Below are 18,841 nucleotides of genomic sequence, written 5' to 3' on the forward strand. Positions count from 1 at the left end.
TTGAAATGGTACCCGCCCCCTCCTACTTACAAAATCGGCGCGAGTGGTAGGCTCCGCCCCCTGGGCGCCGCGCCAAGCAGACATCGAGCTGCAAAGCACTCGAGAATAGCGCGTTTTTTTTCAGGCGCTGTTTTCGGCGCGAAAAACGGGCGCCCAGCTCGGAGGGGCACCTGTTTTGCCGCGTGTGGAAACTTGGGGCCTATGTTCCCTGCAAGCTTCCTCTCGTACTCTATTTTCCCTCTCTTAATTAAAATGTTAGTCTTCCTCTGTTGAATTCTAAATTTCTCCCAGTCCTCAGGTTTGTTGCTTTTTCTAGCCCAATTATATGCCTCTTCCTTGCCTTTAACACTATCCTTAATTTGCCTTGTAAGCCATGGTTGAGCCACCTTCCCCGTTTTATTTTTACTCCAGAAAGGGATGTACAATTGCTGAAGTTTGTGATCTTTAAATGTTTGCCATTGCTTACTCACCATCAACCCTTTAAGTATCATTTGCCAGTCTATTCTAGCCAATTCACACCTCATACCATCAAAATTACCTTTCCTTAAGTTCAAGACCCGAGTTTCCGAATTAACTGTGTCACTCTTCATCTTAATAAAGAATTCTACCATATTATGGTCACTCTTCCCCAGGGGGCCTCGCACAACAAGATTGCTAATTAGTCCCTTCTCATTACACATCACCCAGTCTAGGATGGCCAGCTCTCTGGTTGGTTCCTCGACATATTGGTCTCGAAAACCATCCCTAATACACTCCAGGAAATCCTCCTCCACTGCATTGCTACCAGTTTGGTTAGCCCAATCAATATGTAGATTAAAGTCGCCCATGATAACTGCTGTACCTTTATTGCACACATCCCTCATTTCCTGTTTGATTCTGTCCCCAACCTCACTACTACTGTTTGGTGGTCTGTACACAACTCCCACTAGCGTCTTCTGCCCTTTGGTATTCCGTAGCTCCACCCATACAGATTCCACATCATCCAAGCTAATGTCCCTCCTTACTATTGCATTAATTTCCTCTTTAACCAGCAATGCCACCCGCCTCCTTTTCCTTTCTGTCTATCCTTCCTAAATTCTGAATACCCCTGGATGTTGAGTTCCCAGCCTTGGTCACACTGGAGCTATATCTCCGTGATGCCAATTACATTATACCCGTTAACTGCTATATGCGCAGTTAATTCGTCCACCTTATTCCGAATACTCCTCGCATTGAGGCACAGAGCATTAGGCTTGTCTTTCTAACATACTTTGCCCCTTTAGAATTTTGCTGTAATGTGGCCCTTTTTGTTTTTTGCCTTGGGTTTCTCTGCCCTCCACTTTTACTTTTCTCCTTTCTATCTTTTGTTTCTGACTCCATTTTATTTCCCTTTGTCTCCCTGCATAGGTTTCCATCCCCCTGCTATATTAGTTTAACTCCTCCCCAACAACACTAGCAAACACTCCCCCTAGGACATTGGTTCCGGTCCTGCCCAGGTACAGACCGTCCGGTTTGTACTGGTCCCATCTCCCCCAGAACCGGTTCCAATGCCCCAGGAATTTGACACACCCCCCCCCACTTCTGCACCACTCCTCAAGCCACGTATTCATCTGCGCTATCCTGCGATTCCTACTCTGACTAGCACGTGGCACTGGTAACAATCCTGAGATTACTACTTTTGAGGACCTACTTTTTAATTTAACTCCTAGCTCCCTAAATTCGTCTCGGAGGACCTCATCCTGTTTTTTTACCTATATCGTTGGTACCTATATGCACCACGACAACTGGCTGTTCACCCTCCCTTTTCAGAATGTCCTGCACCCGCTCCGAGACATCCTTGACCCTTGCACCAGGGAGGCAACATACCATCCTGGAGTCTCGGTTGTGGCCGCAAAAACGCCTATCTATTCCCCTTACAATTAAATCCCCTATCACTATCGCTCTCCCACTCTTTTTCCTGCCCTCCTGTGCAGCAGAGCCAGCCACGGTGCCATGAACTTGGCTGCTGCTGCTCTACCCTGATGAGTCATCCCCCTCAACAGTACCCAAAGTGGTGTATCTTTTTTGCAGGGGGATGACCGCAGGGGATCCCTGCACTACCTTCCTTGTACTGCTCTTCTTGTTGGTCTTCCATTCCCTATCTGGCTGTGGACCCTTTACCTGCGGTAAGACCAACTCACTAACCGTGCTATTCACATAATTCTCAGCATCGTGCACGCTCCAGAGTGAATCCACCCGCAGCTCCAGTTTCGCAATGCGGTCCATCAGGAGCTGGAGGCGGATACACTTCCCGCTCACGTGGTCATCAGGGACACTGGACGCGTCCCTGACTTCCCACATGGTACAGGAGGAGCATAACACGTGCCCGAGCTCTCCTGCCACGACTTAACGCTTAGATAAACTTAAATTGGCAACAACAATTCTAAAGGTTACACTGATAAAGAAAAGAAAAAAGAAAAGCTACTTACCAATCACCAGCCAATCACTTACCCCCTTGGCTGTGACGTCACCTTTCGATTTCTTTCTACTTTTTTGCCGCTCTGCTGCAGTTGTACAAGCTGGCCTATCCTCGATGTTGGGCCTTTATAGGCCTCCCCACGCTCGTCTCACCGATGCTGCTCTGATAAACTCAAACATACTCCTCCTGTACTCCTTCCTTCCTCTTTCCCACAGGATCCCTCTCTACGTGGAATTCATGATACGCAATGTGAGCCTCACGAACTCACAGCCTCGCTATTGACCCATGCTGTGCCTTCCCTTGTTCTTTTCCACACTGCTCCATCTCTGGGCAACAATCTCTCTGCTCCTCCATCCTCGTCCGTCCTCTCCTCTCCGCTTCCAACCTCTGCACCTCACCAGTCCTGACCTCCACTCTTCCCGCTCCTCGCCGCTCCCCGACCTCCCGCTCCTCCCCGCTCCCCGACCTCCCGCTCCCCGACCTCCCGCTCCTCGCCGCTCCCCGACCTCCCGCTCCTCCCCGCTCCCCGACCTCCCGCTTCCCGACCTCCCGCTCCTCGCCGCTCCCCGACCTCCCGCTCCTCCCCGCTCCCCGACCTCCCGCTCCCCGACCTCCCGCTCCTCGCCGCTCCCCGACCTCCCGCTCCTCCCCGCTCCCCGACCTCCCGCTCCCCGACCTCCCGCTCCTCGCCGCTCCCCGACCTCCCGCTCCTCCCCGCTCCCCGACCTCCTGCTCCGCGACCTCCCGCTCCCCGCCGCTCCCGCTCCCCGACCTCCCGCTCCCCGCCGCTCCCGCTCCCCGCCGCTCCCGCTCCCCGACCTCCCGCTCCTCCCCGCTCCCCGACCTCCCGCTCCCCGCCGCTCCCGCTCCCCGCCGCTCCCGCTCCCCGACCTCCCGCTCCCCGCCGCTCCCGCTCCCCGCCGCTCCCGCTCCCCGACCTCCCGCTCCTCCCCGCTCCCCGACCTCCTGCTCCGCGACCTCCCGCTCCCCGCCGCTCCCGCTCCCCGCCGCTCCCGCTCCCCGACCTCCCGCTCCCCGCCGCTCCCGCTCCCCGCCGCTCCCGCTCCCCGACCTCCCGCTCCCCGCCGCTCCCGCTCCCCGCCGCTCCCGCTCCCCGACCTCCCGCTCCTCCCCGCTCCCCGACCTCCTGCTCCGCGACCTCCCGCTCCCCGCCGCTCCCGCTCCCCGCCGCTCCCGCTCCCCGACCTCCCGCTCCCCGCCGCTCCCGCTCCCCGCCGCTCCCGCTCCCCGACCTCCCGCTCCTCGCCGCTCCCCGACCTCCCGCTCCCCGACCTCCCGCTCCCCGACCTCCCGCTCCTCGCCGGTTCCTGAGTCTGACCTCCGCTCCACATAAATACATGCAATGCAATTGAATGTCTTAAAGATGAATGAGTAGTCCTCCTAGGCACAGTTAGAGTGGGCAGATTTTTGGATATTTTTCAGCAATTCGTGGAAGCTCCTGATAATTTCTCTCTGACAGTTCCCAGTCTATGTCCAATATCAAAGAATGAAGACATTACAGGCTGGTCCAACTCTGGTCAGCAATTTATTGATAATTGGTGTGATTTTTCCTGTGTTAGTTAATCGATGTGCGTTGTTGTCACAGGTTGATCTGGAAAGGCCAATGGTGCTTACCTCGATTGCCACGCAAGGAGCCAGCAATTTTTTTGTACAAAGTTACATTACAGCCTTTTCCATTGAATACAGTGGGGATGGGAAAAATTGGAAGTATTACAATGGAAACAGCAGAAGCTACAAACAGGTCAGTGTAAATTATGAATTATGAATAATTTATCACACGAACAATGGTTGTGTACCAACTTCTACCCTTACAATCTGCTGAGGGATGGACTGGGAATATTACCAATTTTTACAATGTGGGACTCCTCTGTCAATGTATTTTCAACTAAACACCTCAGACTGAGCATTGTTCTGCTTTATATGTGCAAAATATTGTTTCTAATGTACATTTTTTCTAAAACTGAATCATCAGTATACTTTCTTGCCTCCGTCTGACATGCCCATCTCATGTCCCCACCATTCATCAAAAGGTGCAATGATAAGATGTGCCTCTATGCTTGCGGTTGTCCACTTGATGAGTTACAAACTTTAGCCATGTAATTGCCAAAAGAGGAAAAACATTGCTTTTTTTTTGTTAAAAAGAGGCCAGACAGGAATGAGCATAAAATCAGAAGATAAGTTACCCCAAGCCAGTCCCATGTACTTCCAAAGGGCCACTTACATGACAGCACAGGCAAGGTTCCACAAGCATGGAGTAAGTTGTGCACTCTCATGGTTAGAGTATCATGTGGGGCAAAAACAAGCTGAATATATGCAGTGTTCAAGATTATGAAGAAATTTGACAATGAATCCAGGCAAATTGTTCACTATGGTGAAGGGTTAAAATAACAGGGGACACAAGTTTGAAAGGTTGGCGTAAGAACGGAAATCTGGCTAAACTTTTCATCCCAAGGAATAGTAGAGTTACAGAATAATATCAAGAAAGCCACTGAGGTGGATTGCCTATATGGGCTCAAGACAATTGGATGTGTTTCCATATATGTCAGCTTGGAAAATTACCAAAAGCTAAACAATAAAAAAGCTGACAACAGCCCCAGTTATAACACACAGTTACACAAAAAATGCATTGGAGCAAGGGCTTGTCATAATTTAAGCTGCAGGTGTACTCAGCACTCCATCGCTTGTACACTAGAAGATTGTGGCTAAAGTTAGAGATTTTCCCTAATTTCTTGGAGAAATTGTGGAGCATTTTTAATATTTATTGTTCATTTCAGCCTTGGCTCAGTGGTAGCACTCTTGCCTCGGAATCAGAAGGTTATAGGTTCAAGGCCTACTCCAGAGACTTTAGCACATAACTTATGCTGGCACTCCAGCACAGCACTGAGGGAGTGTTGCACTGTCGGAGGTTTCTTGGATAAACATTAAACCTGTCTGCCCTCTCAGATGGAAGCAAAAGATCTCGTGGCACTTTTTGGAGAACGGCAGGGGAGTTCTCCCCAGTGACCTGGTCAACATTTATCCCTCAATCAACATCACTAAAACAGATTATCTATGTGTATAAAGTTGTTTATCTCATTGTACAGAAGACCTTGGAGATAAATTGGCTGCTGCGTTTCCCTACATTACAACAGTGACTACATTTCAAAACTACTGTACTTTTTGGCTGTGAAGCACCTTGGGGTGCTCTGTGGCTATGAAACGCTCCATATAAATGCAAATTCTTTTGTTTTATTATTGGAATTCTGTTAACTTTTTAAAGTTGTTTTTAAATTGTTTGTATCGCACTCTTTTTTTTTTCTCCTCCCTCACCTATCTCAGTTCGTGATAGCACCTTTCACCCCTTCCTACCTAGATCACGCTGCCACCCTTCTCCCTCATTTATGCTGGCACCTTTCTCCTTTTTTTGTACAGACTGGCACTCCTCTTCTCTCCCCCCCTCAATTCATGCTGACATTCTCATCACTCCATTCAGATCACATCACTCCATTCAGATCATTTCTCCTCCACCCAATTCAAGCTGGCACTTTTCTCTTCCCTCAGTTCATGCTGGTATTCTCTCTCCCGAGAAATAGCACAAAAAGAGTGCGTGGAGTCCACCTGAGAAGGCAGACAGGGCCTCGGTTTAATGTCTCATCCAAAAGTACTGCACTGGAGTGTCAGCCAAGATTTTATGCTCAAGTCTCTGGATTGGGACTTGAACCCACAGCCTTCTGACTCAGAGGCTACCCACTGAATCACGGCTAACACTGGGCTCAATTTTCCCCAGTGATCTGCGCTGTTTTTTTGGCACTAATTAAAATATCCAAGTTTCCCCAAAGATTGTGTGCCAGCGTAACTCAGTTAGTTACGATTTTTTTTAGATTTGTTTTTATTTGCGTCATTGGGGGCGTAATCTGATGTCTGCGCTAGTTTTTCACACTTGTGCAAGTTTGGCCAACTTACATTTTTCCTAGGATGGCGTATGTGATCACTCCCAAAAAATCATCGCACATTACAAAATCGGCACAGAAAGACGCCATTGTTTTTAGGTGAAGTATTGGAGGCAGACAAGAACATATTAAATATGCATTATCAAGCTTAATTTTTTTCAAATCTAAAATGCAGAAATTGAAAGTTTAATGCAATTCTTTCATTTTGGATTCTTTTTCAAAGTGCCACGCCACTTCCGAATGTCTCCAAACTGGGCTCAAGTGTCGGAGTGTCGGCCGGCAGAATCGGTCCCTCGCTCAGGGCTCGGCTTCAAAACAAGCCCAGGGTGCGGGGGTGGCAGCCGAACTGAAGGCATGAGAACCCTTACACTATGCAGCAGCATCAAAACAAGCCCGAGGGAGGGAGGGGGGTTTTGCCGTACCCCTGTGTCCAGGCGAGGAAGCAATTATGCCAACCGACCCTTGAACCCGGTGAAGAAACGTTCAGTTGATGGTGGAGTGGTAGTTTGAAAAAAATCTAAAATTAAAGAATTTAATTAGACTTCGTTGCCCCAAATGTCCGCATTTGAATGTCTAGCTTCCTGTTCTAAGCAAGCCTATTGTGCGTGTGCAGACCTGGGTGTGGTCCATACTAGGGCGTCGACCTTGGGGAGAGAGAGAACAAAGAAGCTGGACCTGCTGTTTTGAGCTTCTTGCAAAGAAACAATTTAATCATGGGGGCAATATTGATTGCTTTTCCTCGGACAAGCCTTCTGCATGGGGTTGCATTGATTGTACCCACATTGCCTTGCGAGCACCTTTTGGAGGATTCCAAAATGTACAGGAACAGAAAAGGCTTCCACTCTGTTAATGTGCAGCTCGTGTGTGATGACATGCATCGCATCATGTCAACTGATGCAAGATATCCTGGGAGCATCCATGATGCGTTCATCCTACTCGATAGCGTTATATCTGTCATGTTTCAGCAGCAGCCAGAAGTGTTATGTATCTTACATTATTAGATATAACTGTATCCTAACATGCTATACATGACTGTAATAAGATATGACCTGTAACCACCAGCATACCTTACCACCAGGGGTGCACTTGCAAGAGACAGGTATATAAGGACAGGTCTCAGGCAAGTGCAGCATTCCAGAGCTGTGAAATAAAGGTGCAGGTCCAGAGTGACCTTGACTTCACTACATGCCTCGTGTGAATCTGTACTGAGGGGACAGGACTTTACAGTGGCGATGAGTTACGGGATTACAGAATCCACAGAATGGCGAACAACGGATCAGATGAAAAGTACAATGCGGGAGACAATTGGGAGGACTTTATAGAAAGGCTCCAGCAAAGCTTTGTAACCAAAGACTGGTTAGGCGACGATAAGGCAGACAAGAGAAGAGCCCATCTCTTGACCAGCTGTGGCTCGAAACTATACGCTTTAATGAAGGATCTGCTGGCACCCCAGAAACCAGCAGGCAAGTCGTTTGAAGAATTGAGCACACTGGTAAGAGACCACCTGAAGCCAGCGAGCAGCCTACACATGGCCAGACACAGGTTCTACAACTACAGATGCTGTGTGGGCCAGAGCATACCCGACTTCGTGGTGGAACTTCGGAGGTTGGCTAGTTTATGTGAGTTCTCCGATGAACTGAGGAGAGAAATGCTGAGAGACTTTTTCATTGAATGAATAGGCCACGCAAGCATATTCTGAAAGCTCATAGAGACCAAGAACCTGACATTCTTGGTAGAGGAAGAAGAAACGAGGTTGATTTACAATGCAGGTACGACAACTAACGAAATATCGGAACAAGAAGTTCACAGCACTAAACAAGCTGCTGCCCCCACACACAGACAAAACCGGGAGAACAGGCTCTCGCCAGCAGGCAGAAGCCATCAAGGGCCACAGGAACAGCTGTTCACACCTCATCAACCCACAATGCGAGCAATCAACTACAAACTGAGAGAAGCTCAAGAGAGATCAGCCAGACGCAGCTCATTCTTTGGGAACACTTTGAACAATGGAACAGGTCTGTGCTGGAGGTGTGGGGGTGGGCACTCATCAAGGGGATGTCGATTTCAGCAGGTTGTTTGCAGAAATTGTGAAAGTACAGGGCATTTGGCCCGCATGTGCAAAAAAACAGCAGCTCGGCTGGTATACGAATCGGATGGGTCGGAAAGTGGACCAGAAGACGGTGGGGACAGTACCCGGGACACCGATGTACAGCGAGTCAACACGATCAATGGCCGCTGCTCCTACAACAGGACGCCTCCTATAATGATGAGGGTCCTATTCAACAGGATATCTGTCAACATGGAGCTGGATACGGGAGCGAGTCAATCTCTCATGGGCGCTCAACAATTTGAACAACTGTGGCCGCATAAAAGAGACAGACCAAAACTAAGGACCTATACCAAAGAAATCGTACCAGTCCTCGGCAGCGCCATGCTCTCTGTCACACACAAAGAGACAGTGAACCGACTTCCCCTGTGGATTGTCCCCGGAGACCCCCCAGCACTGCTGGGGAGAAGCTGGCTGGCAAAACTAAACTGGAAATGGGATGATGTCCATGCCATGTCATTAGAGGAACGGACCTCCTGCTCAACAGTTATAAAGTGATTTGAACATCTCTCAGCCAGGTGTGGGCACTTTCAAAGGGGCCAAAGTCAAAATCTACATCACACAGGATGCAAGACCGGTCCATCACAAGGCCAGAGCTGTACCTTATGTGATGAGGGAAAAGATTGAACACGAACTAGACAGGCTTCTGCGGGAAGGCATTATATCACCTGTGGAATTTAGCGACTGGGCAAGTCCCATCATCCCAGTCATGAAGCCTGATGGATCCGTACGAATCTGTGGGGACTACAAATCTACCATAAACAGAGTCTCCCTGCAGGACCAGTACCCGCTGCCCAGAGCGGAGGACTTATTTGCCACATTTGCTGGAGGTAAACTTTTCTCAAAACTAGACCTCACATCTGCATATATGACACAAGAATTGACCAAGGAATCCAAGCTACTCACCACCATCAACACACGTCGAGGCCTTTTCATGTACAATCGATGCCCATTCGGCATCAGGTCGGCAGCTGCCATATTCCAGCACAACATGGAGAGTCTGCTCAAGTCCATCCCGGGGACGGTTGTATTTCAAGACGACATACTTATCACGGGCAGGGACACCGACTCCCACTCCATAATTTGGAGGAAGTACTAAAGCGGTTGGATCGGGTAGGCCTACGAGTCAAGAAATCCAAGTGCCTGTTTCTCGCACCCGAGGTTAAATTTTTGGGCAGAATGATTGCCGCTGATGGAATCCGCCCAACAGTCCAAAACAGAAGCAATTCACCTGGCACCCAGGCCCCGAAATGTCTCAGAACTGCGCGCCTTTCTCGGGCTACTCAATTACTTTGGGAACTTTATGCAGAACTTAAGCTGCTGGAGCCTCTCCACGTGCTACTCAGAAAGGGGTGCGATTGGTTTTGGGGGGACGCCCAGGAACGCGCCTTCAATAAGGCACGCAACCTTCTGTGTTCCAACAGTGTTTTGACTTTCTTTGACCCAGGTAAAAAGCTAGTTCTCACATGCGATGCATCAGCTTATGGGGTCGGGTGTGTTTTGCAACATGTCAATAGTGCGGGCAAATTACAACCCATAGCTTATGCCTCCAGGTCACTTTCACGGGCGGAGCGCGGGTACGGAATGGTAGAGAAGGAGGCGCTCGCTTGCGAGTACGGTGTCAAAAAGATGCACCAATACCTTTTCGGGGCCAAGTTCGCATTAGAAACTGACCACAAGCCTCTCACGTCCCTCCTATCCAAGAGCAAGGCAATAAACGCCAACGCCTCGGCGCGAATTCAACGGTGGGCACTCATGCTGGCGTCCTACGACTTTACCATAAGGCACAGACCAGGCACAGACAACTGTGCCGACGCGCTCAGCAGGCTACTCCTGGCGACCACGGAAGGGTCTGATGAACAGGACTGTGAGATAGTCATGACAATCAATGCCTTTGAGTCCACAGGTTCGCCCATGACGCTCGCCAAATCAGAGCCTGGATGGCCAGCGACCCCACGTTATCCTTAGTAAAAAGATGTGTCCTAACCGGTGACTGGGCAGAGGCTTGTGATGCCTGCCCCAAGGAATTAAAACCCTTTCACAGGCGCATGCATGAGCTATCACTACAAGCAGACTGCCTGATGTGGGGCAGCCGAGTAGTCATGCCTCTGCGAGGCAGAGAGGCATTTGTCCGGGATCTCCACCACGAACACCCGGGGATCGTTCTCATGAAGGCCATAGCCAGATCCCACGTCTGGTGGCCTGATATTGACGCGGACTTGGAGCTCCGCGTCCGAAGGTGCACCATTTGTGCCCAACTCAGCAATGCCCCCAGGGAGGCTCCACTGAGCCCCTGGCCTCCCTAACCGTGGTCGCGGGTGCACGTAGACTATGCAGGCCCATTCATGGGCAAACTGTTCCTCGTAGTTGTAGATGAATTTCCAAAGTGGATCGAATGCACCATTTTAAACTCAAGCACAAACTCCATCACTGTGGAGAGCCTCGCAACCATGTTTGCAACGCACGGAATCCCTGACATATTGGTCAGTGACAATGGTCCGTGCTTCACCAGTGCAGAATTCCAAGACTTTATAATTGACCACGGCATAAATCACGTCAAGACGGCACCGTTCAAGCTGGCCTCCAACGGCCAGGCGGAGAGAGCAGTGCAAATCATTAAACAAGGCATGCTTAAAATCCAAGGTCCCACACTGCAGGGTCGCCTGTCGCGACTGCTGCTGGCATACAGATCTCGTCCGCACTCATTGACTGGGATCCCCCCCGCGCAACTGTTGATGAAAAGGACTTTAAAAACAAGGCTCTCATTAATCTTCCCAGACATGCACGAAATCATTGAGGCAAAGCGCCATAAGCTGACTGAGTACCATGACAGAAATTCGAGGGGGAGATGGAATGAGATAGGGGACAAAGTGTTTGTACTAAACTATGGCAGGGGTCCCAAATGGATTGCAGGGACAGTAACGGGCAAGGAAGGAAACCGGCTACTGGTAGTACAAATGGACAATGACAAAACCTGCCGGAGGCATGTAGACCAAGTCAAAAGCAGATTTACCAATAACACTGCGGAACCAGAGGCAGACTACAATGTGGAACTCGCACCACACCTGGTGGACAGACAGAGGGAACAACCTGAGGAAAGGGCAATCCCAACAGACAGCCCAGGCGAGTCAACAACAATCACACCAATCGAAACAGACAGCCCAGGCGAGATACCAGCAACCACACCCAAAGAAAAACAGACACCAAGGCAAACAACTGAACCACAACTCAGACGCTCCACGCGAGAGCGTAGACCACCTGAGAGACTGAACCTATAAAGACTAAGACCTTGGGGGAGGGTGATGTCATGTATCTTACATTATTAGATCTAACTGTATCCTGACATGCTACACATGACTGTAATAAGATATGACCTGTAACCACAAGCATACCTTACCACCAGGGGTGCACTTGCAAGAGACAGGTATATAAGAGCAGGTCTCAGGCAAGTGCAGCATTCCAGAGCTGTGAAATAAAGGTGCAGGTCCAGAGTGACCTTGACTTCACTACATGCCTCGTGTGAATCTGTACTGAGGGGACAGGACTTTACAAGAAGGGCTGCTGGGAGACAAAGGGTATGGCCTCGCCACTTGGCTCCTGACAGCCCTACGCGTAATTTGGAAGGAAGCTGACCGTGAATACAACATGTCGCACATTGCGACGCGTAGCATTATAGAGAGGACCATTGGCATCTTGAAACAGCGTTTCCGATGCCTGGAGTATTCCGGAGGCTACTTGCTATATATTCCCCTGAGATTGTCGGTCAGTTCACTGTTGTATGCTGCATAACTTAGCCATCATGAGGCAGCAGCAGCTGGTAGTAGAAGACCCACCCGAGGTAAGAGTGATGGATGATGATGAGGAAGATGCAGATCATGAGGAGGAGCAGGAGGACGAGGAAGCCATGCAACTACCTGAACCCTGAGCACAACAGCGGAGGAGGGTGGGCTGTCGTGCCCCTTTAATAATTGTTCGAGCCTTGCGCCAGCAGTTCATCCATGAACGCTTTGCTGCCTGAAGGCTCAGTGACAACTATTCCACATGGACTATGTTTACTGTTTAGACATGTTCCGTAATGTTGTGTTTTAATGGAACAAATAATGGAAATGATTCTTATTTACTTCAAAAAGTCGTGCTCATAATGAAACAAATAATGGAAATGATTGTTATAATTTAAAATATATTTTATTCAAAAGTTTAACAAACATTTGTTTGTACTTTAATAAAAATATTCTTGTATCAAATTTTAACATTTTCAGTTAAGATCACTTACAAATTCTAAGCTCACTTACAAACTTTTAAACTTGTAAATTTACATCACTTACAAAAAACTTTTAATTTGACAACAGTTATAACAGTAACAACAATAATAATAATAACAACAGCAAAGTAATTTGGAAGGCCCGGCTTGGGCCTCTTCAGAGGCTGGTGTAGGGATTGGAGTGGGAGAGCCAGTTCTTTTTGTCAATGGGTGCAGGGTCTGGGCCTATTCCCTAATTGCAGCAACTAACTCTGACATTCCCTCCCTCATGTGCTCTGACAGTGTCTCAACTACCTCCAACATTCCCTCCCTCATGTTCCGAGACAGTGTTCCCATTTCTCGTGAGAGTGTTGTTACTTCTTCCGACAGTCCCGATATCTCAGCACCCACCCCACTGATGGTGTCCAGGAGTGATCGCGTAAGGTCAATGCTCTCCGCACTCATTGCCATCATCTGAACCACATCTATTAGGTCCTGCACCTCAGGAGAACAAGGTCGAGCTCTCCTTCCCCTCCTTGCTCTGGATGTGCCTCACTGCATCCCACTGGGACCCGCAGCCTCAGACGGTGGGGCCCTGGGTGTGCCTCACTGCATCCCACTGGGACCCGCAGCCTCGGACAGTGAGGCCCTGGGTGTGCCTCGCTGTACCCCACTGGGACCCGCAGCCTCGGACAGTGAGGCCCTGGGTGTGCCTCGCTGTACCCCACTGGGATCCGCAGCCTCGGACAGTGAGGCCCTGGGTGTGCCTCGCTGTACCCCACTGGGACCCGCAGCCTCGGACAGTGAGGCCCTGGGTGTGCCTCGCTGTACCCCACTGGGACCCACAACCTCGGACTCTGAGAAACCATGGAATGTCCCACCAACACTCGTACCACTCAGGAAAGGGCCTGGCACCTCAGTGGGCGGCAGCTGCACTTCCTCCAGAGTGAGTACTACAGTGTGGGCTTCATCCATCACCTCCCACTCCCCCTCACTCCCATGCTCTTGGTCTAAAAGGTGGGATTGGAAGATGTTCGTCTCTTCAGGCTCGTCCACAGCTGAATCATCATCTGCATCAGCTTCAGCCTCGTCAAGGTTGGCCTCAAATTCTGCAAAATAAAACAGAACAGACAAATGGTGAACGGCAGAGGAGGGGGCAGGGTGGCATGAGTAGGCTCACACAGCGCAGGCAGCAGGCTCACTTGCAGGACCACGATGAATGATAGCACATTGCATCAACCGAAGCGTAGCTGATGGAGACATCCCCATGGACCAAAGCATGGCTAACCCACACAGTACTTAACATTTGGCAAAGCCAGACTGTGGAATTTACAGGACTTGCCCTCTCCCTCGAGTGTGGGCCCAGCTTGTGCCGTGGTGGTTGCTTTTCTCCAGGCAGGACCCATCAAAGCAGCGACCCTCTCTTCCATGAGTGTCAGTGGGTGCAGATTTACCGGACCTCCTCCTGTTCAAGTTCCTTCCCTTTTGTTATGTGCCCCTTTCCTCTGCAAAGATGAAAATATGATTTTTTTAGAGAGGGTGTTTTTCTGTGGGTGGGACATATACAGATGGTCACATTTACAATTGCAATTCCAGTGAATAAATGAAAATATTACCTACACTAACTGCTTGACCAAGGTCCTGCTACTTTTTGCACTGGGCTCCGGACCTCAGGGTGGCCACCATTCCACAATAATCTTCAAGTTGGTTTCAGCATTTCTTCATTTCTTTTGGTGAAACTATTATGTGACCTCTGCTGGTGTCCAGCTCGTGCCATCTGGCCTCAATTACAGTAACTACTGCCTCCACTTCATCCTGTAAGAAATTCTTGGTCCTTGAGCCGCGTTGCATCTTGTATTGCAGCTCCGATTTTTCCAATGAGAATGAAAGTTCTCGCACACAACTGGCTCTTTAAAAATGGCCAAATACAGACCGGGAGCTGTACTGGGCATGTGCGCCCATAGCAATCACGTCAAAAAGTCTCTCTTTTTTCACGCATGCGCAAAAGGGGGGCATCATTTTTTCAGTGCAGACATTAGGCTCCATCACCCACCCCCCCACCCCCCCACCCCCCCCCCCCGCCTCCAAGCTAAAGGACAGGCTACACGGCGGCAATTTCAAAAAACAGAACAGGGAAACTTGCTAGGGTTTTTTTTGAGTAGTCGGGGCCAAAAAAATGGGCGTAACTCTTTCAGTACGCCAAAAAGCGGCATTGGGGAAAATTGAGCCCTGTCAAATGAAATGATAAGGAAGCAGGTAGATGGGATTGATCTGTGAAAAAGGTTGATTGAGCCAATGGTTTATTTGCTATTCTTAAAACTTCTTACGTTATTTTAAAATAATCTTATATGAAGTAGGGGCTATGCTGCAGAGTAGCAGGGACAAACTGGCACCAGATATTGAGCCATCATGAGCTGATTTCCTTGAAGGAGGAAAGAAAATTGGGAGAGTCCACCATCCATACAGAATGAGGTTTTTACGGGGTGATGTTTGGGGCAAGACTCAGGTTCATTGGTGAGGCTCTCTGAGCCCCTCAGCACACACAATCTCTACTGGAGAATTATCCAGTGGTTTTGGTGGGTCCTGAGATCAGATTGCTGCTCACCCTCGAGTTGGGTGCCCTTGAGAAGATGGATAAACAGAAATGCGACAAAAATGCTTTTTAAAAGTTGAATGTACAAAAATAGCTTGCCTACAGGTTGTTTCATTTAATATCAAAAGTGTTCCTAATTAGTATCTGTTCTTGATCTCTATGAAAACTTGTTCCATTTTTTTTTCCCGTGATCCATTTGAAGATTTTTGAAGGAAATTCTAACGCTGGAGAAATAAAGCTTAACCGGTTCAACCCTCCCATTATCGCAAGGTATCTAAAATTAAATCCAACATCCTTCAGAGTCAGACCTACTCTTCGCATGGAATTATATGGTTGTGAAATAGACTGTGAGTATAATTGCAAGTAACTTTTTCATTTATTCCGGTTTTCCCCCCCTCCACTCCAGCTGGGAAATGGCTGATGTCAGCGAGATATGAATTGGTATAAAAAGTACCTAAAAAAACAGAAAATGTACATTTAAATTCAAAAAATTGTGTTAAGCTTGCCAATGATTTTATTGGTAAATGGCCCTGAATAGAACTGAACATCTACAGATTAAGAAGGTCAATGCTGAGTAAACTGTTCTCTGCCTGGATAAAAGTGGTGGCATTTCAATTGGATTGTGGCCAGCAATGTCCCCGGTGAGGTCCAGAAACGCCCCTCCTTTCGGCCACTGATCACTTGCCTGCATGGCCTCCTCCTGCAATGCTGTTTATGTGGGAATGAGGTCCGAAGCCCAATATCCAGGGCTCCCCCTACCCTAACTTGAGAGGGAAGATGGATTATGAGAGTAAACTAGCAAGAAATATAAAAACAGATAGTAAGAGATTCTACAGGTATATACAAAGGAAGAGAGTAGCTGAAGTAAATGTTCATCCTTCGAGGATGAGACTGGGGAATTAATAACGGGAAACAGGGAAATGGCAGAAACTTTGAACAAATATTTTGTATCGGTCTTCACGGTAGAAAGTACTAAAAGCATCCCAAAATTTGATAATCAAGGGCCTATTGGGAGGGGGGCATTTAAAACAATCAGTATCAAGAGAGAGAAAGTACTTGGCAAACTAATGGGAACTAAAGGTGGACAAGTCCCCTGGACCTGATAGCCTGCAATCTTAGGGTCTTAAGAGAAGTGGATGCATTGGTTGTAATCTACCAAAATTCCCTGGATTCTGGCGAGTCCCAACGGATTGGAAAAACCGCAAATGTACCACCACTATTTAAGAAAGGAGGGAGATGGAAAGCAGGAAACTATAGATCTGTTAGCTTAACATCTGTCATTGGGAAAATGTTGTAGTCCATTATTAAGGAAGTTTAGAACATTTAGAAAATCATAATACAGTCAAGCAGAGTCAGCAGAGCTTTATGAAAGGGTAATTAGTCAGGAAATTGTGTTGGGGAAATTGATGGGATTGAAGGCCGATAAATCCCCAGGGCCAGATGGATTACATCCCAGAGTACTTAAGGAGGTGGCCTTGGAAATAGCGGATGCATTGACAGTCATTTTCCAACATTCCATTGACTCTGGATCAGTTCCTATCGAGTGGAGGGTAGCCAATGTAACCCCACTTTTTAAAAAAGGAGGGAGAGAGAAAACAGGGAATTATAGACCGGTCAGCCTGACATCGGTAGTGGGTAAAATGATGGAATCAATTATTAAGGATGTCATAGCAGCGCATTTGGAAAGAGGTGACATGATAGGTCCAAGTCAGCATGGATTTGTGAAAGGGAAATCATGCTTGACAAATCTTCTGGAATTTTTTGAGGATGTTTCCAGTAGAGTGGACAAGGGAGAACCAGTTGATGTGGTATATTTGGACTTTCAGAAGGCTTTCGACAAGGTCCAACACAAGAGATTAATGTGCAAAGTTAAAGCACATGGGATTGGGGGTAGTGTGCTGACATGGATTGAGAACTGGTTGTCAGACAGGAAGCAAAGAGTAGGAGTAAAAATGGGTACTTTTCAGAATGGCAGGCAGTGACTAGTGGGGTACCACAAGGTTCTGTGCTGGGGCCCCAGCTGTTTACATTGTACATTAATGATTTAGACGAGGGGATTAAATGTAGTATCTCCAAATTTGCGGATGACACTAAGTTGGGTGGCAGTGTGAGCTGCGAGGAGGATGCTATGAGGTTGCAGAGGGACTTGGATAGGTTAGGTGAGTGGGCAAATGCATGGCAGTTGAAGTATAATGTGGATAAATGTGAGGTTATCCACTTTGGTGGTAAAAACAGAGAGACAGACTATTATCTGAATGGTGACAGATTAGGAAAAGGGGAGATACAATGAGACGTGGGTGTCATGGTACATCAGTCATTGAAGGTTGGCATGCAGATACAGCAGGCGGTGAAGAAGGCAAATGGCATGTTGGCCTTCATAGCGAGGGGATTTGAGTACAGGGGCAGGGAGGTGTTGCTACTGTTGTGCAGGGCCTTGGTGAGGCCACACCTGGAGTATTGTGTACAGTTTTGGTCTCCTAACTTGAGGAAGGACATTCTTGCTATTGAGGGAGTGCAGCGAAGATTCACCAGACTGATTCCTGGAATAGCGGGACTGACATATCAAGAAAGAACTGGATCAACTGGGCTTGTATTTACTGAAGAATGAGAGGGGATCTCATAGAAACATTTAAAATTCTGACAGGCTTAGACAGGTTAGATGCAGGAAGAATGTTCCCAATGTTGGGGAAGTCCAGAACCAGGGGTCACAGTCTAAGGATAAGGGATAAGCCATTTAGGACCGAGATGAGGAGAAACTTCTTCACCCAAAGAGTGGTGAACCTGTGGAATTCTCTACCACAGAAAGTTGTTGAGGCCAATTCACTAAATATATTCAAAATGGAGTTAGATGTAGTCCTTACTACTAGGGGGATCAAGGGGTATGGCGAGAAAGCAGGAATGGGGTACTGAAGTTGCATGTTCAGCCATGCAACTTCAGTGAATGGCCGAATGGCCTACTCCTGCACCTATTTTCTATGTTTCTATGTTAATCATTTTTGACAAATTTGCTGGAGTTCTTTGAAGATGTAGCGAGCAGAGTGGATAAAGGGGAACCAGTAGATGTCATGTATTAGGATTTCCAGAAGGCATTTGATAAGGTGCCACATAAAAGGTTACTCCACAAGATAAGAGCTCACGGGGTTGGGGGTAATATGCGAGCATGGCTCGAGTATTGGCTAACTAACAGAAAACAGAGAGTCGGGATAAATGGGTCATTTTCCAGTTAGCAAACTGTAACTTGTGGGGTGCCACAGGGATCAGTGCTTAGGCCTCAACTATTTACAATCTATATTAATGAATTGGATGAAGGGACCAAGTATAATGCGCCCAAATTTGCTGATGATACAAAGATGGATGGGAATGCAAGTTGTGAGGAAGTCGCAAAGAATCTGCAAAGGGATATAGACAGGTTAAGTGAGTGGACAAACGTTTGATGGAGTATAATGTGGGAAAATGTGAGGTCATCCACTTTGGTAGGAAAAATAGAAAAGCAAATTGTTATTCAAATGGGGAG

At 48.2% G+C, this 18,841-nt stretch overlaps 1 protein-coding gene across 1 annotated transcript in view; it reads left to right on the forward strand.

The window, feature by feature from the left end:
- f5 (coagulation factor V) overlaps positions 1 to 18,841 on the forward strand; it is a 166,967-nt gene that overhangs the window by 126,178 nt on the left and 21,948 nt on the right. The window contains exons 21-22 of the mRNA XM_070893456.1: positions 4,044 to 4,199; positions 15,530 to 15,674. Coding sequence (XP_070749557.1) covers positions 4,044 to 4,199; positions 15,530 to 15,674 — 301 coding nt within the window. The remainder of the gene's footprint in view (positions 1 to 4,043; positions 4,200 to 15,529; positions 15,675 to 18,841) is intronic.

Source organism: Pristiophorus japonicus, chromosome 11 (genome assembly GCF_044704955.1).
Source record: "Pristiophorus japonicus isolate sPriJap1 chromosome 11, sPriJap1.hap1, whole genome shotgun sequence".
Taxonomy (NCBI): domain Eukaryota; kingdom Metazoa; phylum Chordata; class Chondrichthyes; family Pristiophoridae; genus Pristiophorus; species Pristiophorus japonicus.